At 42.3% G+C, this 26787-nt stretch overlaps 2 protein-coding genes and 1 long non-coding RNA gene across 4 annotated transcripts in view; 2 read left to right on the top strand and 1 right to left on the bottom strand.

Moving 5' to 3' along the window:
* The window catches only part of GCN1 (GCN1 activator of EIF2AK4), a 41600-nt gene extending 36817 nt beyond the window's left edge, over positions 1–4783 (top strand). The window contains exons 54-58 of one of the 2 annotated variants that reach the window (XM_086761644.1): positions 284–380; positions 930–1078; positions 1675–1779; positions 3248–3466; positions 4070–4783. In XM_086761644.1, the coding sequence (XP_086617770.1) occupies positions 284–380; positions 930–1078; positions 1675–1779; positions 3248–3466; positions 4070–4195 (696 nt within the window). In that variant the 3' untranslated portion in view covers positions 4196–4783. The remainder of the gene's footprint in view (positions 1–283; positions 381–929; positions 1079–1674; positions 1780–3247; positions 3467–4069) is intronic. The other variant, XM_086761645.1, reaches the window with a different exon arrangement.
* On the bottom strand, positions 280–10006 carry LOC147598622 (uncharacterized). The gene is made up of 4 exons (XR_015260439.1): positions 9632–10006; positions 6768–6895; positions 5905–6024; positions 280–415 (listed from the first exon to the last, which is right to left on the bottom strand). It is a non-coding gene; the product is annotated as an uncharacterized LOC147598622 (long non-coding RNA).
* A 308-nt stretch (positions 10007–10314) lies between these two features.
* Positions 10315–25656, top strand: RAB35 (RAB35, member RAS oncogene family). Its single transcript, XM_086761647.1, has 6 exons — positions 10315–10441; positions 14306–14356; positions 15130–15253; positions 22140–22264; positions 22357–22481; positions 23011–25656. Exons 1-6 carry the CDS (start codon positions 10390–10392, stop codon positions 23137–23139), a joined length of 606 nt encoding a protein of 201 aa, XP_086617773.1. The 5' UTR covers positions 10315–10389; the 3' UTR covers positions 23140–25656.
* Positions 25657–26787: the final 1131 nt, after the last annotated feature.

Raw genomic sequence — 26787 nt, forward strand, 5'->3', positions numbered from 1 at the left:
TAATCTTTATGACTTTTTCATTTAACATATCAGAATTTATGTAACGTCTGTAATTCTTCAATCTCTGCTGGCTTTTTTGAATGTGGATTTGGCTTTAAGTTCCATTAGGTACAAGAAACCTTGCAAACTGACAGAAATCCGCAGGTAATGGGAGTGAAATACTACTATTTATTTCCTCCTCTTTTTGTTTCATATCATCTTCCGTCACTTGCTCTTCTTCCCACTCAGCTCTAATGTGTACTGACCTCAACCGGTGTTACTCTTCTCTTCCTTTCCTCCTCAGGATGCCACCCGCATGGCCTCAGCTGGCTGCTTAGCAGAACTGTGTGCATTTCTGTCAGAAGAGGAGCTCAGTACTGTTCTCCACCAGCACTTACTGGGCAAGTGAAGCTGTTTACAGTGACTGGAACTGATTCTGAAAGCAGGGGAAGATACCTTCTTAGCCATTGGTTCAGGCAAACCTTGTGACTAATTATTTAGATGCCTATTCTTTATCTTAAACCTGAATCTCTAGATTTTCTTGTACTTTTCTTTGCTCATGGCTGTCCATTTGAACACCTTGGTATATAGTAGAGCACAGGGTGGTAGTTGTAATTTAGGATTACTCGTACTTTTTTGTGGATCTGTTTTCAGAGGAGTTAATGAAAGTACCAGCGTGGCTGAGTGATTGCTAGTGCAGCCACAGAGGGCGGGAGGTGACAGGATGTTCAGGCAGGGTGGATGGGAGGGCTGTTCCACCATTTTGACAACACTGTGATCTTAGATTGGCTTATGCTTAATTGCAGACCACATCTGATGGCTTCAGATGCTTTTGGAGAATTAACTAATTTACCTCTAAGCAAATTGCCTAAAAGCATGAACTGTGTAGGGACTCATAGATTAAGAAGAATGGATAGCAGGAGCCTTGCTATTGTTCTTTTCATTTGCAGCAGATGTCTCTGGCATTGACTGGATGGTGAGACACGGAAGAAGCCTGGCTCTCTCCGTGGCTGTAAATGTTGCTCCTAGCAGGCTGTGTTCCCCCAAATACTACAACAGCGTTCAGGAGATGATCCTCAGCAATGCCACTGCTGACAGGGTGAGCGCTACACGAGAGCGGGCGAGTTCTGTTGGGAGTAGTTTTAAAAGGTCTGCAGCTTCTCTTTGTTTACCAAACAGAACAGAACAAAAATCCCAAAGTGCCATCTGAAGATTCTCCCTTGGCTAGATGCAGCTTTATAGAGAAATTACATGACTGTTCTGATTCTTTGAGTTCTGATCTCTGTGGAGATGGAGATTAAATAATCTTCAACTGCAGAGTAGCTTTCTTGGGAGCAAATTACACTTCTGTTTCCCTACTAAAGTTCTTATTCATGGGCCAGACTTAAAGAAGTGCAAATATTTCATTTTAGGAGGAAGATCTTAGATTTAAGGTTGAATGAGTAATCTGGTGTAGGGAACCTGGGGGCTCTGTGGGGCCTGCCACCTTACTCCATGTGGTTCATAGTCGCATTATGGTTTTTTCACCGTGTTATCCAATAACATTAACCCAATGGTTTCCCGCTTTGCATGCTAGTTTTTTGAAACATTTGTTCAGCCTTCTGCAGAAGTTCACTGGTGATGAGGCTGTGAGCCTAGATATAAAGGCTGTTGAACTCTGCTGTAGTAATACCAGTGTTTGTCTTTATGTTGAAGATTCCCATTGCAGTTAGTGGCATCAGAGGGATGGGCTTTCTTATGAAATACCACATTGAAGGAGGAGGGAACCTGCCCCCAAAACTTTCCAACCTCTTTATTAAGGTAAGACTTCTTATGATAACTACATGCCGTTGTTCTCCTGTGATCTGACTCTTTGTTTGAGCTAATTCATGGCAGGCTTTCTCTGTGAAACTTCTGTATGGTCCCAGCATGAAAATGGAATGCTTGGTTGCCTTATCTTGAGAAGTTCTAAATCCCCCAATCCTTGAAAATCCAGATATGTCTCTGGTAAAGTACAGAATCACTTTATCAGCCTGCTTTGCAGTTGTGAATACAATACTGCTATCCCTGCTGTAGTATGGAAATCTGACTTCCGATCTTTCGGTGGTAAACTTCAGGTTTGATTCTTATTAATTCGTTTTTTCCTTTGCAGTAACAAACAGCTGGCAGAGAAGAGTGGGGGGAGTTGTCAGGTTTTTAAGATTGCTAAAGGTCAGAGGGCCTTTGTTAGAAACACATGAAACACCTACTCTTACCTTACCTGGTTTTGCTGCAGTAATTTTTGACTTTCACTTTTGTGGAATGGAGTAGCTCCAAAAGACTGAGATAAAATACAGTACTGAAATTAATGTTTTTTTTCAATCCCTATATTTTAAAATATTCTACCTCAAAGTTCCTTTCTTTCTTGGTTGTTGTGGTTTTTTGTTTGTTTGGAGGTTTTGGTTTAGTTGTTGTTTTTTTTCTTCTTCCCTCCCCCTAAAAGTATCCCTCATGGTAGACAGGACCTGAATTTTGAATGTTAGAGCCCCAGGGTGTTCTTAGTATTCTAGAAAAGGTAGGGGAAGACAGACTGCTTTTTATTTTGTCTGTCATCTTTATTGTAAATAAAATGTGTTACATTTTCTGGTTTTACATTTCTCTTCAATTTAATTGAAAAACTACCAAACATGCAAGGTGACATGATGCAGGCCATCATTCTTCAGAGCAGACTTTTTGTTTGAAATCCTACATTGATATATTAATTGGTATTGTAGTATTAAAATATAAGTACCACAATTGTCACAATAGCTTTATCACAGTATTAATAATGTAGTTGACATTCAGATGTCAGCTTTCATGTTTTAAATGTGTTTGGATTAAATAAAAATTCTTTTATATTTTTTTAAAATATTTTAAAATGAAACTCACTGTTGAAATGCACTTTATACTCCAACCAGAGACTGACTCGGCTGTTGCTACTGATAGTGTATTTTACAGAGGTGCTCACATTATCAGCTTTTGGTGCACGTAGTGGTCATTGTAATTTCCTGAGACAGTTGAGAGAAGCGTGTGACCATGTCATCAACCATATTTTTAGCAGCTTTCTTTTGAAAAGGTGTCTTGTTTTCACGGTTTCATCTTCTCTTACTGTTACAAGTTGAGTCAAACTTGTTGATAATGAGTTTGTCTCTTGCTGAAACCTGTTTGCTTTTCTTGTTATAGTTTAAAATACTTAAATTAGAAAAAAATATAAACTACTGCTACCTGTCCTTGGTATATCTGAATTGAAGTCCATCTTTGTCTCCTTCAGTGTCTCCAGAACTCGTCCAGTGACATAAAGTTAGTTGCAGAAAAGATGATCTGGTGGGCAAATAAAAACCATCTTCCCTCACTGGATCCTCAGACAATTAAACCAATTCTCAAAGCACTTCTGGACAACACAAAGGACAAAAACACCAGCGTAAGAGCCTACAGTGACCAAGCTATTGTCAATCTTCTGAAGATGAGAGCAGGTGAAGAAGTGCTTGAGGTATGAGACAGAAGAAAATGTCATCATTGGCAGAAGGCTCTGTCACATTGCTCTGTGTGTGGTTAAGTGTTGTGCCTGGAGCCTCAGAATGTGCTGGCACTGAAATAGATGGAGTGGGACATTCCTATTTGCATTTAAGCCTTCATCAGTATTCTCATGCTGAGCCTTGAAGAAATAAGCAATACTGATACTGCACAACCTTACAGTGCAGTATTAATAAAATCAAGGTATTTAATGTATTTAACATACCTCCTGGATTGAACATAGCGGCCTTGCTTTCAAAATGCCGTAAGGCCTCGCTGTGCTGTAGTTACATTAGCTAGGACCGCTAGTTTATTGCTTTTGTCACTTGTATAATCCTACCGCAGTGTTAGTGGTGCTATTTTAGGATGGACTACTTTGTACATCCATTTCCAGATCTCTTTTCTAAGTCTTAGCTGCTTTTGGATAGTACCCATGTCTGGAATCATAAAACCAGACGAAGGATTTTGGTATGTTTGAAAGATTTTTGGATAAATACAGCTTGTAAGGCACTTACTTTTTTTCTTATTTTGAATGGTATGTCATAAGGAATTGGTAATCGGTGTTGTCTTCCTTCCGCAGTCCGTTTCTAAGATTCTAGATGCTGCCAGCTTGGAGCTTCTCAACGAAAGCTGCAGGAGATCTCTGAAGAAGCTGGCTGGCCAGGCTGACTCTGAGGAACAGATAGATGACACTATACTGACGTGATAATAAAGCTCCAGAAGACAAGAAAACACTGAACCAACCGCTGCATCAGCATTTCAACTCGAACACCTATTTTAAATGTTTTCATTTTTGAAAATGTTAATTCTGATGGGATTTAATGAAAAGGACTCCCAGAGAGTATTTTAGTATCAAATATACCAGAATAGCCTTAATTAGACCCACATTAGCTGAAAATTGAAAATTTGCTCCCCTTTTTGAAACAGATTATGCGCAAGAAACAGATATACTAATCAATACTGGTAAATTATGGCCAATTGTGAGATGTGGCTAGAGCACATCAGGCTTAACCTCTGGTGATGCCTATTTCCCTTTCAGGGTCTGTGCAAAAACTCCAGTGTTGGAAGTATTGTTGGTCTTTTCCACAGACCCTGTGAAGCAGGAATAGAACTCAGTGAAAATTAAAGCGTATTGTTTTTGTGTACTGCTAACTTGCTGCTTGTGACGGTTCTGAAGACTGAAAATCCCTGTAAAACAAAGTATTTAAAATAGCCTTAGAAATCACAGATGCGAAAGGGGGATTAAATGCAGTCTGTTTAAAGAAGGAACATTTAATAAAGGCTCTGACTTTGATCCTTCTGCTGTAAACTGTTCTTTCACAAATTCATTTGTCAACAAACCTGCTTTTTCTAGGGCATACAGTTTGTAGAGTGGTAGCGCTGTAATCTATAAAAACCTTTTGCAAAACTGTGGCAAGCCAGGGTTTAAAACCAAGCCAGAACTGACATTTAATGAAATTTGTAATTAGGCCTATTAATTTCCTAAGTATTTTTGACTACAGACAGCTTTTTAGTTATTCAACTTGTGAAAAGTCCTCTATTTTTATACCTTCAACAGCTTCACAAGATACTTGGCATTTCCAACATACAACCAGATTTTTCTTTTTTTGTCAGTGAGTTGTACAGCTCCAAGAAAGCGGTATTTTATTTTACTTGGCCACATATACCTCTTTTTAAAAATTGTATGCTAATTTACTAATACTTTTTATGTCACTTGATGGAAATAGTGAAAATCTTGTTGCAGAATACACATTTTCGAAGGAAAAATTAGCTTTACATTCTATGTAGAGAAAGAGTTAAGTGAGCCTTATCTATTTTTTGAAACTACACAGAAGCTGGCCACACCTGAGAAGCCAGAGCATTAAGATCTGTGGTTTCAAATGGGTGGGTGGTGTTGGGGGAGGAATCTTCCTTGCATGTAACGCTGGATGGCTCAAAGCATGATGAAGGGATGAGAAGACAGTGTTACACATCATAAAATTTCAAAGCATAAAATGTAACCCTTGGGAACACGCGTTCTACTAGAACCAATTTGCCAATTGCTCTGTCAGTAGCAGCAAACAGAAAAACATTTTATCTTCACCACGCTGATGCCTCAAACAGCAAGTTTGAGGTAGGTATTTTGGAGTGCTGTGCTTTGTTCTGGTCAAAAGTACAAGAACCTGTCAAAATGTTCTGCATGTTATGTCAGCTCTCAAGCCTGCGGTGTAGGCTCCTGGCAACGGAGACTTGCTGTAGAAGCCAGAGGAATACTATTAGCAGGTTTTCCCAAGTCCCTTCTATTTTACCCCTTACCTAAGATTTCCTGACTGACTTCCCTGTAATTGTTTTTTATAGCATTGTAAGGTGCAGACTCCATAAGCTCTCTATGCCATCTATTTCATTATAAAAAGTTTTCAGACTGTCAGAGCTTACCTCTTGGCTAAAAAAAAAAAAAAAAAAATTCTTCCTTGCTGCAGCTTGAGTCCATTGCTGCAGACACTGAAAATAGCTCCTTTCTGCAGCAGCCGCATCTTCGTATCAGTGTTCTCAGCCCTGGATAAAACAAGTTTAGAGTTTCTAAGTCTTTTCTCATAGATTTTTCACATTTTCTAAACTTACACTGCTGCCCTCCATATCTGTTCCATTCTGATTCACATTTCCTCTGTGGTGTCCACTACTGGACAGGTTTTCTAGAGCAGAGTATTACTTTGCAAGCCCTACAGAACACACTGTTGTCTATCCCAACACAAGGTCTGGGTTTTCTTTTTTTTTTTTTTTTCCTTGCAACAGCATGCTGTTGTTGACATGTTTAGTTTCTGATAAGCTACGAAGCCAAGCTACAAAACTGCTCTTTGGCTATTTATTTCCAATCTTGTAATTACGCAGTTGGCTATTTCTACAAAACTGCAGTATGTTCCAGTTGGTTTGACTGAAATTGTATTTTACTTATTTCATAACATTTACCTGCATTCTGAAGGTGGTTTTTAATTCTGATTTTTGCCTTCCAAAATACTTGCAAATCTTAAACCATCTTAAAGCTATGTATTTTGCACAGAATTGGTAACAATCAAAGAGTGAGAACTCAAGTAAATGTTCTTAAGGATCTGGCAGCCTCAGGGCACTGGAATTAGCTTCACCTATAATGAATTAGTTGTGTTTTGGGATAACAGAGGAACAGCAGTTAAACCATGCAATGCAAAAACTTTTGTGCACTGAAACATGTACAAAATTTTATGCCATTCAAAAACTATTGAATAGGTGGCAAAAAGCTTAGTGATTGTATTGGAATCGCTCACTCAATCATTGCAGACAGGAAGGAAGAAAAATTGCAAGCTTCTCTGAAGAATGGCTGTTTGAGCTCTTGACCATGGGCACCCTGGCTTACAGATTTTATCGTGGATTCTAAGTGATGCTCTGTATAAACCTGCAAAAGGAAATTACAGTTAAATGGAAGCCTCTTAAATTAACTTGTTAATGTTAGCCAATAAGATATTTTGTTATTAAGGATATTTTGATTGTTTTTATTTCCATCTTATGTAGCAGCAAGTGGAAAAATTCATTCATCTTTTCAAACAGCAGCTGAATTTCTGCATTTAGTTTAGTCATTTCTGAGGGGGAGGAGTAAAAGGTAGGAGCTCACTTGCACTTACTGTGAATAGGCTGATTTTTCAATTACAGCAAAACACTGAATCTGGATTTTGATAGCTGCTTTTTACTGAACTATTTATACACTGCAATGTAATACATCAGAGATAAAATACCCATAATTTTTTGCCACAACATGAGATCTGATAAATTGATTGTGCCAACTTGGAGAGTAAAGAATTAATTTTATTCTCATTTCAAATGTCTTAAAAATACCAGTTGTCAGTAAAAGATAATTTTTCCCCACAACTGACTATAATAACATCTTTGAACTGTCAAGCAACTGTCTCTGAGTGACAGCTGAACTGTATTTCAAGATGATAAAAAAATAATTTGAGATGTTTAAACTTGCAAAGTGCTAAAAATTTCAATAGAAAAGAGCGAGACAAATGTGAAAGCATTAAATATTCAAATATTTTCTTTTTTTTTTTGATAAGTCACAGTCTGTACTGTCCCTTTTATTAAGTAACATCACGCTGTCTCACACTTTTCACTTTATGAGGTTTCATGAGCTTAAAAGTAAAGATAACAGGAGTCATTGTCACATCAGGTTTGAGCTGGCAGTTTGTACGTGGGATTCAAGGGATCTCCTTGCAGCTACGCAGCATCCTCAGTCATCTTGACGCTCGGGGCATGTGTTGGGCTATAGGATGGGCTGCCCAAGTGCTTTACTGGGGTGAGTGATAGGTGGTGGGGGTTTCTCCAGCACTGGGCTAGGTTTAGGCTCGCTGCAAACCCTTTTCTAGCAGGGTTTCTGTGAGCATAAGTCTGTTAAATAACACACACTCATGTCTGGTAACACTCCAGCCTTTTTCCTGCTCTCAGTTAGCGACATCATACATTTGAGGGTAAACACAGAATGAGCTACAGGGTGTGGTGTTTTAAATGCATGAGTTGCAGAGTGAACGTGAGATGGAGGCCATCTAAATGGATTTCAGGATGTGTCGGACTTGAGAGGGGTGAGCTTTGAAGGCTAGAATACATTTTTAAAGGCTGAGATTAAGGAAGGTTTATAATTAAAGCCACAGACATTAGCCATATTGTTGCAGAACTATTCAGAAGATGCAATTTTATGTGCTAAAAAAAAAAAAAAAATCTTCAACCCAGACATGGTATTTTAGCCATACTGGGTTGGTTTGCTTCCCGATGAACTGCACACAAATTGGACAAATACAGCAGTGGAATCGTACCACACTATCCTATGCAGAATAAATAAGAACTTACACTTGGTTAGAGACAATTGCCTTAAAAAATATTCTTATTCCTCTTAATCAAACCCTATGGTATAATTCCAGAGGGGGGAAAAAAAAAAAATAGACTCTATAGCTTTTGAGTCAATTTTGAGGGAAAAAGGAATACCACTAGAAACCGCCATTCTCTAAGAAACATTCGCAGCTCCCAGCGCAGCTGCGGCTGGAAGGCACTTCTGGAGTTCAGCTCCTGCAACCCCTGCGCTCAAAGCACTGTCACGTAGAGCAGGTTGCTCAGGACACTGCCCAGGCAGGATGGACTCCACAACCTCCTTGGGCAACCTGTTCTGGTGCAATACCCTCACGATGTCACTGACACAGTCTGCAGTGGTGATGGTCCGCTGATGTCACTCTTTCACTTGTGCTCAGGTCCCACCAAAAAAGATCCTCAAAGCAGGTGCATCCTAGTCCTTAAGCATCTTTATAACAATTAATTAGACTGGAATTACCAAAAGCATTATGGATTGGTATTTTCAAGTTAACTGTCCTTGATTTCTGGGCCATGTTTCCTTTGCCTATTTGCAGGCTCAGTTGAATGTAAAGCTGTGTGTTCTTCAGTGCTAATACAGCTCTCCCCAAGTGAAAGACAAATGCATCTTAACGAGGTACTCGTGTCAATGAACTGTAAACTTACAGTTAAAATTTTAAAAATCAACTTAGTTTAATTAAATAATCCTGTCAATATTTTGAGTTGAATCTATGCTAAACTAAAACGACTTCTAAGACTTCTAAGACAGATGCAATACCTAGCACATTATCTTATGTTATTGGTTTTTTACGTGTGTATGGAAAAGACTTAATAACAGGGAAAGGAAGAAGTCCTGCATAATTTACATATTCTACACCAAAACACTGCATTGTTTGATTGTTCAAGTACCAATAAAACCCAGTATTTTTGTAGAAAAACAATCAAAGAGAAAGCCAACACTGTTCTTGTGCCACGTCTCCATCTAAAAGTGGGTATCACCTAAAAAGTGCTCATAGTCTTGCAGTTTGTACAGGCAGGATCTGTGCAACTGACAGCAAAACTACTCAGGCTTGTGTGCTACACAACTGCGAGAGTGCCATTTGAAACTCTGTGGATTTGGGCTGTGGATGGTGCAAGCACAGCTGCTGCTGTGTGTGAGGTCAGGGTTCCTCCTGAGCCATACATATGCACATGTCTGGATTAAAAAAATCCCAGGAATCTAATTCCAAACTTGCCTGAATTGCCAGGCCAGCATGAAACACTCTATTTCGCATCAATTTGCTGTGGGCTTCCTCACCTGCAGGCGGAAACCATTCTTGTAGCTGTGCAACTTGCTGTTTCGGTGCACAGGCATCTTGTTGAAGCAGCAAAACACGTTCCTAGCCATTGTGGTGTGCTCCTGCGCCTCGCTAGGAGCGGAGCTGACAGCGCCCGAAAGCGCTGGGGCTCCCTCACGCCTCTGCTGCATTCCTGGGGGCGGCCTCCCCTTCTGCTCCGTCCGCGGGCCTCACGCGAGCGCCCGTGGCAGCTGAGGTGGACACACCGCTGCCCGCCGGAGGCGGCCCGGCGGCTCAGCACCGGGGGAAGTCGATCTACCGGTGGAGGGGAAGCAGGGCACGGGCCCTGGGGCGGAGCAGGGAAGGCGGCAACCCGACCGAGACCCATCCCTCACGGGTCTGTCATGGCCGCCGAGGCGCACGAGCACGCTCCCCCCGCCCCACGTTCTGCGCAGGCGCTGCCAGCTGGCGCCGCACCGGTGAGCTGGCGCACGCGCAGCGGCCACCGCGGTGCCGAAGGGGGCGGGCGTCGCTCGTCTCGCGCAGGCGCATCGCGCGGCGTTCCGGGGCGTGTCTGCCTGCCCGCGGGGAGGGGGCTCGGCGCATGCGCGGCGGCGTGCCGGCGCAGCTGGCGGCCTCCGTCGGCGGCGCGCATGCGCGGCGGCACCGCTGTCAGTTCCGGCTGTTTGTTCGGGAAGTGGATCCGGCCCGGAGCCGCCGCCGCCGCCGCCCCCTCCCCCCCTCCCCGCTCGCTCCGCCGCCCGCGGCCGCTCCGGCCATGGCCAGGGACTACGATCACCTCTTCAAGCTGCTCATCATCGGCGACAGCGGTGAGGGCGGGTGGCGCGGCCCCGGGGGCGGGGGTAGGCCGCTGACGGGGTGGCCGCCCCTCGCCTCCGCCCGGGCCGTGAGGGGCCTGAGGAGGGCGGCGGCGGCGGCGGCGGGGCCGGCCGGGGCGGGGAGGGCGGCTCCCTGCCGGAGCACCCAGGGGGCCGCTGCGGCCGGTTCCCCGGCGGCGGGGCCGCGCCGCCGCTGTGGTGTGGGTGCCGCGGCGCTGGGCTCCGGCCGGGCGGGTCTCCGGGGGACCCCGCGCTCTGAATGAGCGGGCGCGCTTGCTTGGGCTTCCTAAATTTGCGTCTGATGAGCCTGCGGAACTGGCTTCCACGGGATATTATGGTAAATAGCTTGGCTCGGTTTAGGAAAGGGAAGATTAGGCACGTATAAGTACGGGCAGCACCGGCGTTCCTGCTGGTATCGGCCTTTGCGAGCCGCACGTCCTGCGGGCGCCCACTAATCTCCTCCTGGGATGAGGAGGGAATTCCCTTCCCCTGCGTCAGGCAGTTTAAGGCATCAATGGGAAGGGCTGCCTGCTCCTCAGCCCTAGGGACCATTGTTTCCAGTGTGGCAACCACTACGTTTTAATACCCTTTATTATCTTAATTATTCATTAAGACTCTTTCAGTGCTTCAACTTGAAGTCTCCGCTCTAGAGTATGTCACCTTTTTTTTAAAATAAATCCTTGAAGAGCTGCTAGCTTTGTGTACTTCTGGTTGCAGTATAGGATGCAAATACCTAAATTAGTTGTGGATAAGGGGTAGTTACAGATTTTTGAAAACAGAACAAAATAAATACTTATGCAGCAGTTTCAGAAACTTCTGCAGGGCTAGTGTGTGAACTCAGCCTGTGTCTGCTGCCTCAGTCTAGGTACATAAGAATTGGGACTGGGAAGGTTCCTGCCTTCAGTCTAGTTCAGGGTTGGTAACACTCCAACAGCTTACAGTTTAATTTCCATAAACTGGAGAAGATGGCATCCACCCTCTTCTTTTAATAGAGGTGTGGTCCATAAGGCAGCAGGTCCCAGCATGCAGTGAGGCATGGCTCTTGGGTGAAAGTGTAATGCTGCACAGTCTTGGCAGTTGTCAACTCCAGAAGCTCTTGCTGTATGTAAAAATATTTCATTTCTATACTAAACTGTGTCTGCTTGAAGGGATCTAAAGAGGGAGAAAGGGCAACCGCTTCAAAACAGCTTAAAACCCTACGCGCTTTCAGGAGCCTATGGATTACTAAAACCAAATGCTGCGTTCTGAGTAAAGCTGTAACTCTTGCTGATGAGTTTAAAAACTGCTCAGGCAAGATAAACAGGATGGTGAAAACTCTGAGGAATACTTCTCCTCATTTTGAACAGTTAAATGAAATTTCTTAGCTGAGTCTTCTTGAGTTCCTGTAGTGTATCCAGTGAGAGGAAGAAAGTGTTGTGAGAACTGGTCGAGTTGCCTGTGGTTCTCTGTTGTAATTAAATCTCACTGTGTAGTTTGAGTATTGATTTTTCTTTTTTGTTTTTGGTTTTGCTAACCCCAGCAGGAAGGCTTTGTCCCTGCTTTCACAAAACAGTTTGCTTGCCGTGTTAATTGATATTTATTCCTTGCAGTAGGAAGTGGAGTGATACTGGATAGGATGATTATGTCTCATTTGCTTTCCCTTGTATGCAAATCTGTCAAGAGGGTAGTAGGTTTGTGTGTTTTTAGAACAGGTCATCCTGAAAAGCTGCTGCTGATCTCAGTTGTGCCAAATATTAAAAATAATACAGGTGATCTGTGCTTTGCATCTGCTTCTTTAATTCACTTGTGCTTCTTTAATTCACTCTACCATTCAGTAAGATACAGGATTTCAAAACTGGTATGGCACAGAAATTTGCTTTTAATTTTGATTTTTGTAAAGCGATAGGCCTTTTTTTGTTCTGTTTCATTTTGCTGTCAACAAGCAAAGAGGCCCTGCTAGCCTTCTCTTTTCAGCTCTTCAGACAACCCTGTGTAGGAGGCGGCGGGTCATGAAGAGTGCTGTTTCTCTGTACGAGAACAGCGCAGGTCAGAAGCAGTGCCTATTTAGTGAGATCGTTGTCATCGGGAGCGTGTTGAACTTCCTGAGTTCAGGAGGTTTCCTTCTCTAGAAGCTGCCCGAGTGCTGAGAGCAGTGCAGAGAGGACCACGTCTGTGCAGCAGTGGACAGTCTGACAAAGCAGCGGTCATGTGCAGCCCGTGCAGCTCTGCCGCGCAGCCTGAGGCTGACTGACGTTTTAAGAAGGTGGTGTGGTCTGCCAAGTCTGTGGGTTCCAGCATCTACTTTCTTTTTATTAAGCTGGAGGCCAGGCCTGCTTGATCAAGAAGCACAGTACTTGCTGAAGCCAGCTGGTATTTTAGTGTTTTGCAGGAGTTTAGCTCTTGCTAAATAACCAGTGCTCTATTAATGTTTAGGAACTGCTCTGCTACCTTTTTTGAGCTCAGAGGTATTTGGTGTATGCACTCTGTAACTTTGAATTTTTTTTTGTAGCGTTCTTTTTTTTTTTTTTAATATGTATTTAAGGTTTTAATACTCACTGAGAAGTGAACATGGCTCCTCTAGATGTCTGGTGATTTCAGCTCTTTGCAGATGAGATCTGTCTTACTGGAATCATGCAGATTTTTAGGTTTTTTTTAGTTTGTTTGGGTTTTTTTGTTTTGGTGTTTTTTGTTGTGGTTTTTGTTTGTTTGGTTTGGTTTGGTTTTTTTGTGCTGGTAACTGTCTTCAGATGCCGGCAGATGAGAACTGTTGGAGTTCTGTATAGTCTTTGCACATGCCTTTTGCACAGGTCTCCTATTAAGAAGAGCTTAGAAGTTACACATCGTCAAAACAATTACTTTAAATAACTTCTACCTGAAAAGATTTAATAGATAATCACCTCGGTGAAGTTGAATTTCCTTTTCATGCAACAGCAGACTTCTTTTTTGGGGGGGAAGAGAGAGGAAAGGACGTTAACAGCAGAGATAACAACTTTGAGGCATTCAGATCCCCAGATTCCCTTGCTTCGCTGTGCAGGAATGAGTTTCTAAGGATTCTTGTTTGAAGCACTGTGAAAAATGCTTCCCTGCAACAGGGTGTGATCAGGGTGCAAACAATCATTTAAGGAAAACCTGGATGAAGTGCTATTCAAGGCACTTAGAGAAATGTTTCATGGAAGATTTTGGCAAAAGGTACAACTTCAGAAAGGTATGTGTCCTTCCTGTTAGATGTGGAACAAGCCTATTTTGGATGGCAGTAAAGAACAATGGTTCCCGACTCCCCTGTTTGGTTTAGGCTTCTGTCAAACTGTGGCCATGATAACATAAGCTTTATAGTACCAAACTCTGGTCTGATTGTCTAAGTAGTCCAAATTCCACTCCACTCAGCACGGCATGATGAATGGGAGGTGGGCAGTGGTGTTAAGCATGATGTGCGAGTGAAATTCCATAGAGTAGTTCAGAGCAGTGATCTGAGTACTAGCAGGACATACTCATTCTGGGATCTTTCCTCAGCAAATGTAAGCCTTCTGATTGTAAACTTGACTTTAGTTACTACTCTTTTGTGACCTTTTAGAACTGACCACAGTTCAAAAGCTTCTGTTTGAGAGTTTGCTGAGGGCTGGAGGAAGGAGAGGACAAAAAAAAAAAACCCTGTACTGCTACAAGAGGCATACAGAATCTTGGAGTAACTGCAGTGTGCTTGGTCAGATCTTCAAGGAGACTGCTGAGATGAGTAGTCAAGGTAGATGGTACTAAATTATCTGCTGAGAAAAGATCCTAGTCAGAGTTAAAAGTGCAATGAATGGGTAAAATGCTGTTATGTTACCTGACACCCAGGATGACTGTATTCAAAGATCTTGCTGTCTTTGTTTGTCGTAGGTGTTGGCAAGAGCAGTCTGCTGTTGCGTTTTGCAGATAATACATTCTCAGGTGAGTGTTTTGTTTACTTCAGTAAATGAAATGGTCAAGGTCTGCTCTAGTGCTGCTGGTTGGCAAGGAGTTGTTCTTCTGCATTTACCCCCTGATAGCTGCACTAGGAATACTTTATGTTTCTAACTTTGCTTCTCTTGGTGTAAGCCTGTACAAACCAACTTGTCTGATCTTCACTCGCAGCTGAAAGTCCTACGGTATTTAAATACTGACATGGTTCCAGAAATAGCTTAGGTTTTTTAGCTTATGCTGTACTCTGTGCAGACTTCCTATTAACCACTTGGGATTTAGGTTGATTGAATATTGTGGCTAAACCACTTATGTTTGTGACATAACTAATTTATTGGGAGGAAACTCTTAGAACAGACTGTATTCAAAATAAGTGATTGCACAAACATTTGAAGCAAAGCTTTATCTCAACATTTTCACAAGGGAAATACTTGCATAGTTACTGTCCATTTCTTGAGATTTGCGTGCTTACTCTTGACCACCAATGCAGTAGAAGAATAATTTCATTTTGTAACACTGAGTTTTAAATTTTAAGGGTGGCATGGGAGAAGTGGCTTTATGGCTAGGAAAAAAGCTATTGTCTGCAGATAAAAATACGCAAATCAGCATGACCTGCTAGAGCATTTTAAAAGATAAGCAGATAGGGGGAATTTTGTTCTCCTGTCCATTCTGAGAGCTATTGTCAAATAGTCTTCAGAATTGTGCTTTGGGACATACAAAATAGACAAGATGTAGGTTCCCATTTATCTTCGCTTTCCCTTCAGGCAGCTACATTACCACAATCGGAGTGGATTTTAAAATCCGGACAGTTGAGATCAATGGAGAGAAGGTGAAGCTACAGATCTGGGACACAGCTGGACAGGAGCGCTTCCGGACTATTACATCAACGTGAGTATAACTGGGCTTAGTGATATGTAGCTTCATGTATGTATGGATCTTGTAGTTTAGAGTTATGGTTTAGATATTTTAATGTTGCAGTCGATTAGGTAATGAGAGCTTTGCTGTCTGTACAGTAGGACTTCTCTCAGCTGTTTTAGAATGGATAGTGGTTAAGTTTGAAACTGGAATTTCAGATTTCCTCACTCTTCTGTGCATTTCTATTATGTCTTTGTCTTATTCCTCTGCTGCTAGTTTCCGAATGGTAGAACTGGAGTTATTTCACTGTTCTGCATATAGTAGAAAACTTGTCTCTGAAGCCTGTCCAGGAAGGTCATCCTCTGATTTTATGTACTGCAGAAGTACAGAGTGCAAACCCTCCATCAGTGTCGTATAACCAATGAATGGCTTTGAGATAGGAGACTAAGATTTCTAACATTTAGTTTTCTTTCAGGACACATGCATTTTAGTGGCTATCTTTGTGTGGAGTTCTGTTGAAGCAGACGCCCACATGAAGTTAACCTTTTCCTTGGTTTGAGTTCAGTTTCACGCTCATTGTCCTTTTTAACAGCGTGTGCACAGCTTTTCCTGTTCCTGAAGAAACCACACCCAGAGCTGCAGCGGTGTGAGCTAAGAATAAAATGTGTTTGTAAACTGATTGTAGTAAAGGTGAGACTGTTCACCACGGCACTAGGGGAAGAGGAAGAAATACACTTGGAAATGGAAATTTTGTTTCCTTTGGGTATTAACAAAAAACAGTAATTCTTGAAAGACCTAGGTGTGTCACTTGGTCTTTCATGGCTGACTTCTCCTTTGGCTCCTGTTTGAGAGGAGGATTGTTTTCAGCTGATACATTGGTTAACTTACTCAGACATAAACATAATGAGATGGGTTGCATTACGTCTAAACAGCTAGAAATGGCACAGTTGAACCTGATGTGTGCTCCGCCCCTTTCCTCCGCACTTCTGTACGGATATTACTGGATTACTTCCATTGTTTCTTAAGTGTTTAGCTTGAAAAAACTCAGTTGCCTCTTGTAGGGTTCCTGTGGGTGACATCACTTCTTGTTTCAGCGCTGCAGGCAGCTTGGGGCAGGAAGCGGCAAGGGGGAGGCAGCAGTGCGCTGCTGCGGCTCCCATCAGCTGTGCGGTAGGCTAGTCACAGAGTGCCCCAATTAGTGCTGAGTCAGCAAATGGCCTTCCTGTTTTCAGATCCCCTGACACGACTCGGAGCTGCGTTAATGAGCATTGGTTTTGTGGGGCTGATGCCAGCTAGTTCAGAAAGCCATGGTATCCAGCCCTGAATGGGGAGTACCAGGAAAGGAGGCTTCCTTTTGTGAACGGGAATAGCTGCCAATGGGACTTTGTGTAGTGTTTTATGTAATTTTTTTTCTTTGGTTAACATTTGAAATAGAGAAGCTGACATAGTTTGAAGGTATTTGGGCCATGTCCTGTTTGAACTCTGCTACTACTTTGTTTTGCACAGCTTTTTACCCAAGTGAGATATATTTTACTCTTGGGGAAGCGAAGGCCCTGGTTTTCCTGCCTTAACTCTGGTGAAATAGTTACAGAATCTTCTATGGTCAGTGAAAAAAGATTTAACTGTTGTGCAAAGAAGTTCCTATGTCCGAGTGCATTTGAAGTGTTGAGGAAAACACTTTGGGAATGCTATCCAAGACTCATTGTCTGGAAGACTCCTCTTGCTGCTAGGTCAGCTAGCTGTGACTGCCTAGTGTTCACTCATTTTTCAAGAGGCACTCTGAACCTAAACATGCCACCTATAAAAACAGGAGATGACAAGATCTGGGTTTTAGAAATGGTTCTATCTTTTTTTTTTTTTTTTTATTGGCAAAGTAATACTGCAACTGATTTGCTTATCCCAAACTGTGTGACAAATCGAGTTACCAAGCCAGTACTTATGAAAGGGCTTGGCTACCAAATCATGGGTGGAGTGCAAGTGCGCTGTCAACAGTGTAGAATTCTTTGTCTAGTCTTTGACTAGATTGAGGTTAAGAATATAAAAAAGGTGTCCTTTCAGTATTACTGTAGGCTAGGAAGTCTCTTTACAGTTAAAGGTAGAGTTGAGATTGATGTTGAGCCAAGCCTGGCAAGGAAGTCTAAAATCAGAGCCCATCTGGTAATAATAGTAATAGGCTGGAAGTGCTGCCATTAGACCTAGAATTGCAAATGGTAGAGGTGGTAGGAAGTTAATAGTAGGAAATTGGGAAACATTAAAAGGTTATATACTGGTTTGTTTTTACTTGACTACAGCTGCAGAAGAGAAAGGACAGAATAAAACTGTTAAGGAGGAACAGAAATTAAGTTGATCTGGAGTATTCTACAGAAACTCAGGAAAAAAAACTAGATCAGAATTTCAGACTGGAAAGTATAAAAAACAACAACTGTTCTTACTGTCTATTAAATGTGGAAATACTGGGATAGCTGGTGCCTAGTGGGAGGAGAGGCCAAGCCGTGTGAATGTGGTTGGCCTGGAGCATCATCCAAACTCTAAATGTGATTTAAATTCACCAGAGAGTAGCATGTCAGGACTCGGCTGTATTAGCAGGAATACTTAAGATGGATGAACAACCAGTTCTTGTACTTGATTCACTCTTGTACATAGGACTACTTTGTCTTGATTCGGGACTGTGGGTTTAGGATTTAAGCTTTAAATAATAGTTGTCAGATGTTAGCGCAGGATGAATAGTGATAGCAGAGGGACCGTCTGCCATGCATTTGTGTGGAATGGCATGTTCAAGAGAGGGATAAGCTTTCTGAGATGATAGAATTGCTACGTCTTGTAAACCAGATATGATGGTCAAAAGACTAGTCAACTGACCTGTGACAACAGATGTGCTTCCAGGAACCTGAAAAAAAAAAAAAGCTGAGTATGAAACCAGATTATTAGAAGTCTCTAGAATTGGTTAGAATTCTAGAGAACTGAAAAACAAGCAAACATATATACTACAAACTAGTGAAATATTAACAAAGATGTCGGATTTAAGCAATGACCTTTCTTTCAAGTTGGCCAGTTACATTTTAATTTTTTTTTTTTCTGGAAAAATGAACATATGTGCCCTACTGAACTGATGCAGTCAATAATAATCTGTCTCTTCTAAATCTGACTTAGCTACTGTCGAGCTTCATGAAACTAGTTGTTGTACCTCCAGATGCTAATCTTGGGAAGCATTTACTAGAGGAAATCTGAGAACTTGTTTATTGGTATCTTGTACCAATAAGATAATAATAATCTTGCCAATAAATGGCAAAATGTTCCCTTCTGCTTAGAAAGGTAATCTTCAGAGATGTGAGGGGAGAATGCAGGTGGCTGAAGGACATGAGTTCAGTTAACCACTTCTGAAGATTTTCTGTATCAAGTCTGAAGTATTAGTAGGTAATGTCTCAAAAGCAGTAAGCTTACGTCTTTAAGCTTCTCTAAATATAATTCTGTAGGTAGAACAAGCAACTTAGGTGGTACTGTGTTTATTTCAACTTAAATGTTATCTTTCTTAAGCCTTTTTCACACCAAAGCTAAATGTAAAGCCCTAAGATCTAGGTAACTTTTCCAACCATGTGGAAGATAGTCAGCTACTACCAAGCATCCAAGGGCATATACGAGTCAGGTTTGGTTGTCTTTCACCTCAACAGGATACTTTCATGGACACTCTGAACATTAATAACCTGAATAACTGTTCTATAACTTTTTTTTTTCTACATTTCATTAATATATTTATCACTAGGACTAGTAGCAGGTACTGGCTTTTGAGGTTTGCAGGGTACATGGCAGAGTGCACCTACCATATAGAGGACAGCTAGCATTTAGTCCTTGAATGGGAGGCTGAGATTGAGAGCTTCATATCTCTTCTGCTTTCATTTCTGTGGTCTCCATCTTCCCTAAAATGTGGATGGGAAGAAGATAAGGCATTCTCTCCCTGGTATCAAAGCCTCAACTACCTCTTGGTTGCCAAAAGCACAAAATTTACACCTACTCCTCTCTGAATGCCAAAAGCCCCATCTGTTCTCTGCTTGCCAAAGCCTACAACTTGTTATAAAAGCAGTTCTGCAGTGCATCATTCTGAAATTTGAAGTTTGGGGTAGGATAAATTAGATTTTGTTTTCTAGTATGGTCCTGCACTTGGGGTTGGAGAGTCTTTGCTGTACTTGTTAAGCCTAAAAAGTTATCTAGGACACAGGGCTGTATCTAACAAATGACAGAAAATAGCATGAGTAGCTTTTTGAGAAAAATGTGTACTCTGGGGCTTAAGAGTTAGAGAATAAAAGGTAGTCGTGGTCTTATCTCTGGGCCTGCTAAAAGGTAACGTCAGCTAGTGGAGAAAATGGCATTTTATTGTAGGTGAGGGATTGGCAATCTTTCTAGAACAATGTGCCAGACAATTTTCCCTTCCAAAAATAGAAGCAGTATATGCTGGTAGGAACTCAGCAGGAGCCAGGGGTTCCTGTCTTGCACAAAGGAAGATATTTCTGATGAGGTGGTTGGCAATATCAGTGCTTTGCCGCAGCTCCCAGCTCCTGCGGAGTTCTGAATGCCATAGTGGTCTGTGCTGCACGGTCCAGCCCACAGTCCTCATCCCTAGGAGGAAGCAACGACTGCTGACGACGTGTCAGGAGTGGGATCTATATGTGCAGGGTGCATGTTATTCCACTCCCCGACATCATATGCTTTGCTTAGATGAAAACCTAGGTGCGTGGGCAAGATGGGAGCAGCAGGATGCTCTATTGGGTCCTCTAGTTTGGATGGCTGGGATACCAGGCATGGTTTTATGGCGTGCGCAGCAGAACGAAGCAGCTCTGTGTAGGTGTAGCTGAACCACTGCGTTTTTGTAAAGGCCGAGCGTTGTCTTTGCCAATGTACCGCTCGGTGTTAGGGAGAAAGTGGTAGGTCAGCCTGAGGGTTGCTGAATTAAGACTATTAGGTGATATAGGAGAGTTTGAAGATAATTAGTTTATTATTCAGATGTAGAGAAATCTAGTGTGCTGATAGGATTAGAGATCTTTCAGTTTCTGATGCTGTAACACAAAACAGTATTCATCAAAAACGGTGTGCAGTACCTGTTAGTGTCAGGAGAGGATGATTATTTTTACAATGTGTGGATTCAACGTATGGAATACTTTTTCTTCTAAAGGATCTAAGTTGTGAAATAAAGTTGAGCTTGTAACAAAATAAAGCACAAGTGCAGTGCTGTAGCAAGTTTTAAAGCTATTAAAGGAACTGATTGCAAATGGACTAGAACATTTGAAAGTGCAGGATCTCTTATGGGCTGGGAATAAGTAATTCTTACCTGAGCTAGTTCTTGCCAAGGAAAGTGAATGTTCAGCAGAAATTACGAGTAAAAGTAATGGCAGAAGTATCTGACTGTCTTCTGAAAGTGCCCAGATCAGCAACAGGGGTGGGCTCTCCTACTTCAATAGAGAATGTATCATATTATAGAGGAGTACTGACACCCGGTGACTCCCAGTACAAAGGGATGGTGAGAGGAAAGGGGTGGGGGGACGCGTGCGCTCTAGGTGATACGTACCTGCCTGTGGAAGTCTGTCTTGATGGTTTATAAAGGCAGGTGGCTTCTGTTCTAGAAGGGATGGTGAGGCTAAAGGTGGGGAAGAGATAGTGACTTGCTCAAGCGCATCAGTAGCAGAGGTGAGCTGAAGCTTCAAGATCTTCTGAAAGGTAGTGCATTTGGAGCAGATTAAAAAGCTTTGAAGTTCAAAGGTGTGTTCGCTAAACTGGAATAAATTATCAAAGAGGACCAGAGTCGTCACAGTGGGCATCTCTAGTGCAGTGGAAGGGAGAGTGCTGCAAGAGGTGCTTGTGGGAAGAGATCAAGGTCTAGAAATGCTGTTGCAAATTAAGAGAAAACCCTCAGTTTTGATATGCTGGATTCTTGGATTTGTTTTATTAAAAATCTTGATTATAAAAAAGAGGATGAAATGAAAGGGAAAGAATAAAGCTACACAAAAAGTAAAAAAGTAAAAACTGGATGGTGGTGAAGACCTCACTGTCAGCTGCTTCAATTTTTTTTTTTTTTTTTTTTTGTCCAAAATTTGCAGTAGGGAAAATACCTGTTAGCCCTGTGAATGTGTCTGAAAACTGAGAAAGTGGAGCTTGCTTTTTTATATAGCGTTCTCATGGTGTGCATACTGCCTGCCTTCAGTACGTTCAGGCAGGTGATAATGTTGGAACTTGAATTCAGGTATTTTTCTTGCATATCAAAATTGCTCATAATCTTCTAAAGGTGCTGGTTGCCCAAGACTAACAGGAATAAACTGAAACAAAGCTTATTTTTAATGGTTAAAGGTAGCAGAGCGCGTTGAATGCACATATGGAGTTGATCTGTTGAGTAGGAAGGTGCGATTAGAACACAGGCGCTCAACAGGACAGAAATTTTTGTGAGCTCAAGAGAACTGTGACTGAAGGTTGAGTGTATTTGGAGATCTGCTGGAATTTTAGTCTGTAAGTGATCTTTTGCAGATAACAAAATTACTGCAAAAACTTGTGGCTTGTACAATGTGAAGGTTCCCATCACAGCCAGTTCTGAGGACACACTGGGGGCACAACTACCTTTTGCTCACATAGCTGGAAGACAATATTCATCTTTGAAGGTCTTTACAACCTGAACAAAGAAGTAAACAGCAGTCTTTGGACTTTGAAACCTACTGGTATAGACTAAATGAGCAGGCAGCTCTGTAGGTTTAGAGGAACAGCATGGGATCTAGCTGTTGTAAAAGAATTCAAGGACTCCCAGTGGAAAGAAAATGGAAGCACTTGATTCCCGTAACATGGGGATTTGTTATGACTCTTGTAGAAGCTGAGTGAAAGAGAAGGAGCTGAGAAGGTGACACATAGCTTGAGTTAACATGTATTGTCTTTTCCTGCTCCATAGGTATTACAGAGGAACACATGGGGTCATTGTTGTCTACGATGTAACCAGTGCAGAATCTTTTGTGAATGTAAAACGGTGGTTGCATGAAATTAATCAAAATTGTGATGATGTCTGCCGGATACTAGGTAAGTTTCTAATCAGAGAGTTACAACATCTTATTTAGTGGGCTGACCTGCTGAAGTACCAAACTGTCTTTTTTTCCCCTTTCCTTTTGTAGTGGGGAATAAGAATGATGACCCAGAGCGAAAAGTGGTAGAAACAGAAGATGCCTATAAGTTTGCTGGGCAGATGGAGATCCAATTGTTTGAGACCAGCGCCAAAGAAAATATTAACGTGGAAGAGGTAATATAATACACAGACGAGTATAGATAGAATGATTTAGGGATAGTGGTTTGGGAAAAAAATAACCTTCCTGGAAGAAGGAGAAAATGCTTTTTACAAGTTGCAAGTGAGAAGGTAGAAAGTCAAAAAGAGACATCCAGCTCTGTTTGTAAGAGTGGGGGAAATGAAATGAAGGAGTCTACATTGCATTTTCACTAGCTTTACAGTGCTAACACGGACTCAGGAAAAACGTGTCACTAGGGAGAATGCTTCTAGGAGATGGGACTGCCCAATATTCACTCCTGGCCTCAGTTGCCAAACTGACCTGTTTTTATTTACTGGTTTGGGAAAAGAGATAGAGGTGTTATTGATTTAGCTTGGGAGTGGGTTGGGAAGGTATTGGATTTCCACTTGGCCCGTAATGGGCTGGGGAAGATCTCTTAACCATTATTGAAATATCTAGAAAAATGGAATTGTTTCAAACGAACAGCATCCCACAAAAGCTGGCCTGAATTCCTGGGTGGTCTGAACTTGCCTGTTTCTCTTGCAGATGTTTAATTGCATTACAGAGTTGGTCCTGCGAGCAAAGAAAGAAAACTTAGCAAAGCAGCAACAGCAGCAACAGAATGACGTGGTGAAGCTAACGAAGAACAGTAAAAGGAAGAAGCGGTGCTGCTAATGCCGTTTCCCAGCTGCAGAGACTCTGCTCTCAGACAGATCAGCCCCTCCAGCTAGACTCGGGCAATTCCACTGGGGCAGGCTTTGGGAGGACTTTCTCAGTTTTGTGCCGTTATTTAAAGATTATTTTTTCTCCATGTTTTCTATCAAGAGGCGCTGGCACCTTACTACTTCAGTGCCAAGAAGGTATCAGATGGAATCTTGCCCCCCTCTCCTCCCCTGCTCATTCCAGTGCGCCTTGTAGACAAGAAGGACGTTGCCTACCAAGTGGACTAATTAACCCAAGAGTTTGTATATAATGTATATTGCTTTAACCGGCCTCGCCTCCCTGTTGTTGCTTTGGCTTATGCCTTCTTAATGTCAACCAATCATGGACTGCAGAGTTCATATTTTTAAAGAAATAGTACAAAGTTCTTAATTCGAGTTGGTCCCAGGCTGGCAGCAACTGCTTCCTGGGGCCTCGGGCTTCATTTCTGTTGGGCTCCAGGCTGGCAACTGGTGCCCCTGGGGCCTTTGGCTTCACCTGGAGTTCCAGGCTTTTGCTGGGGCTCAGGCTTTGTTTTTCTAGGTACCAGGATTGCAGGTGTTGCTGCTGGAGCCTGGGGTTTCACTTCACCAGCCCCTGGGCTGGCAGCTGGTGCTGCTGCTGGGGCCTCGAATTTCAGTTTGCTGTGATCCAGATTTGTGGCTGGGTCCTTGGGTTTCACCTTCTTGTGCTGCAGCCCGGCTGTACCTGTGCTCTCCTTTGTTTTTCAGTATCTTGATACAAACTAAACTGACCTGCAGAAGTGGGATTTATTTGCATAAAACTTTTTTTTTTAAAAAAAAAAGCAGTTTAATCCTTTGACCCCTGCCAGGGTCCTAAGTGAGGGTCCGTTTCTTTTGAAAACAACAAAAAACATGTGATTCTGCCAAAAAACCCAAAGTTCTCCTCATTGCCCTGTCCACAAATAGGCGATCTGAACTTGAATGTGAATTTTGGTGGCCGAGCTTTTGTTTTTGAGAGAGAAAAGGCATGAAAACAAATCCACCTGTTCTGGATTGATGTCTGAATATGAAAGCTGCTGCAGGATCATTCCCAGGATTCTTCTGTAAGAACAGAGGACTGCTGTTTAATGTAAAGAAATGGAAAGCTTGCTTGCTTGGGTTATGTGGTGGTGGAGGATCACCCTTGGAAACAAACTGGTCTCGCTGTGCTCAGCAACGTTTTCCTGGCCCTTGTTGGCCTTTCTGGGAAAACAGGGGCTCAGTTCATCAGCCTGAGTAGATGTAGTTAAAGGTGGAGAGTGTATATATAACTAAAATATCAAATGTCTGGGCTGAAAGTACATGCTCAGCACCTGAATAATTGCCTAAATAATAATTAAAAAAAGATTTTTTTTTTTTTTTTTTTGTTAACATGACCAAAAGGCATGCAGGGTATGACTTCCTTTAAGACCTTGAAGGTGGACGTACTCCGTCTGTCAGTAAGTGGCCCTATGGAATTGCTGGCCTTCGTTTGGTAGGATATGATTCACCAATGTCCATGAGCTTTGAACCAGCCCACTTCTCTCCCCTCCTCCCCCTCCCCCAGGAGAGGCTAAATTTTAGTCACTTACTTTGCCTACATTTTTTTTTTAGATTTTATGGGTTGTGATAAGAGCCCTAATCATACAATCACATCACAGTCAATCACTTTAAAGACTTTTTTAAAAATGCAAACAATGAATGTGTAACACTTTTTTTTTTTTAATCGGTTCAGGTGCTGGGAGTACGTATCCAGCTGCCTTCACCCATCTCTTTTCTTCACATATCTTTCATTGGTAACCCAAGAATAAGAAAGAGCTGGGGTGATATTGCTAGTGTGATGATAATTGTAAGGCTTGAGCAGCCGTGGAAAGTGGCAGCTTAAGTTACACCAGTCCATCCTGTCTGCTTCCTGATGTCGAACGTGGTGTGTGCCCAAGGAAGGAGCTGGGTCAGGCCTCAGAGCCTTCCTGTTGAAATGAAGCTGTCCTGTCACTGTTACCACTTTCAGATTAAATGACCCAGCTGTGTGACTTTGGGATTCTTGTGGTAGCGTGTGTGCAGATCTAGGAGGGAGTAACTTCATATAGACAGAAGTAAAGAAAATGTCTGAATTTACTGGAAATGATGCAATAAAATGAGGAAATGGTGCACCCAAGCCTGGAGTGTTCTCTTATATGGAAAGATTGGTCCTCTTTGAGTCCAGGTCCTTGTGGCCATAGTTTGAACTCTGCCAATCCAGGTGTCCAACTTCCTGGCTTGAAGTGGGATTTTTTTTATTTTTACCTAGAGCTGGCTGTAGAGGAGCTGTTACCTCTGTGCTCTTGCCACTGACTATTCAATTGGAAGGGGTGGGGACTGTGTCTCTAGTGGTGCTGATGTGAAGTTTCCTAAATGTTGAGCGATGGAATGTCTAACTGGTTTGCTAGGATTATTTCTGTAATGAAAGTTTCTAATTATGCTTTTTAAATAATTTTAAAAAACTAAAATAAAGGTTACAAGCTGCCAAATATTTTTTGAGGCTCTGTTTCCTCTGCTGTCCAGCACCTGGAGGTGGAGGGTGGCAAGCCAGGGGTGAGCTCTTCTGTACTTACAGGTATTTTCCTTGGGAGGGGGTATTGGCAAAACCACAATGAATGCCTTCAAATGTTTAGTTGCCGTTCTAGATTTAAAATGTAAATGAAAGAGTAGGCTCAAACTGGTAACCTTATTTCTGGGTGAAAGGGAGATGCTTGTGATTTTGCTAGAATCTTTTGTCTTCCCATTCTACAAAAAGTGTTAAGCAAGCTTTGAAAACTTCTCGTCAAAGGCGGCAGGGGTCAGACCCTGAGCTGATTAAAAAGCATCTGGAGTCTCATTGCTTTCCTGGGAAATGAATGTATGTTTTTCTGTATAGGAACTACGCAGCCGATGCCATGCTTGTGGCCCTTAGCGTTCACTTACCCCTGCCTGCCCTTGACGCACAAGCGGGCTGTTGAAGGCAAGTCCTTGCTTCTGGAGAAGTGTGATGAAAGCTGCTGTGCCTTTTCTTCTCTGCGCTGTTCTGGTATGGCTGTAGATGGGAATCCTGAGAAGATGGAGATTGGATATTAGGAAAAAATTCTTTACTGAAAGAGTGGTCAGGCACTGGAACAGGCTGAGCAAGGAAGTGGAGTCACCATCCCTGGAGGTGTTCACGTGTAGATGTGGCTCTTCAGGACATGGTTTAGTGGACATGGTGGTGTTGGGTTGACAGTTGGACTTGATGATCTTAGAGGTCTTTTCCAGCCTTAAAGATTCTATGGTCTAAACTGCAGCTGGAGCAAGCTGGAGGTGTTTCCATCTGTGTTTTGTGTCTAAACTCATTCAAGTTTGAATATCCCTCCATAGAAAGGCCAGTAAATGATACAAATGGCTGAAGTGGAGAAGACTTAAAGCTCACCCTTCTATTTTCCCATGCGGTAGGAGATATAAATGCTTCAAATGTTCTTTGGGACCATTCTCTTCTGAACTCATGGAAGTGCTTTTTGTGGCTGAACTTCTTGGGATGATGATGTACTAAAGATGCTGTTAGGTGTTAAGATGACAGTTCAAAAAGCGAGCTTCTTCTGGAGCTGGGCAAGATAAGCAGTGACTTGAGAGCTGAGACAGTATTGTATAAATG

Source organism: Chlamydotis macqueenii, chromosome 17 (genome assembly GCF_036417535.1).
Source record: "Chlamydotis macqueenii isolate bChlMac1 chromosome 17, bChlMac1.mat, whole genome shotgun sequence".
NCBI lineage: Eukaryota > Metazoa > Chordata > Aves > Otidiformes > Otididae > Chlamydotis > Chlamydotis macqueenii.

Excerpts from the sequence above, each read along its gene's own strand:
- RAB35 (XM_086761647.1), top strand. The coding sequence starts at position 10,390 with ATGGCCAGGGACTACGATCACCTCTTCAAGCTGCTCATCATCGGCGAC. Across the intron at positions 15,254-22,139 it reads TTCCGGACTATTACATCAAC|GTATTACAGAGGAACACATG; the intron begins GTGAGTATAACT and ends CCTGCTCCATAG. Across the intron at positions 22,265-22,356 it reads TGATGTCTGCCGGATACTAG|TGGGGAATAAGAATGATGAC; the intron begins GTAAGTTTCTAA and ends TTCCTTTTGTAG.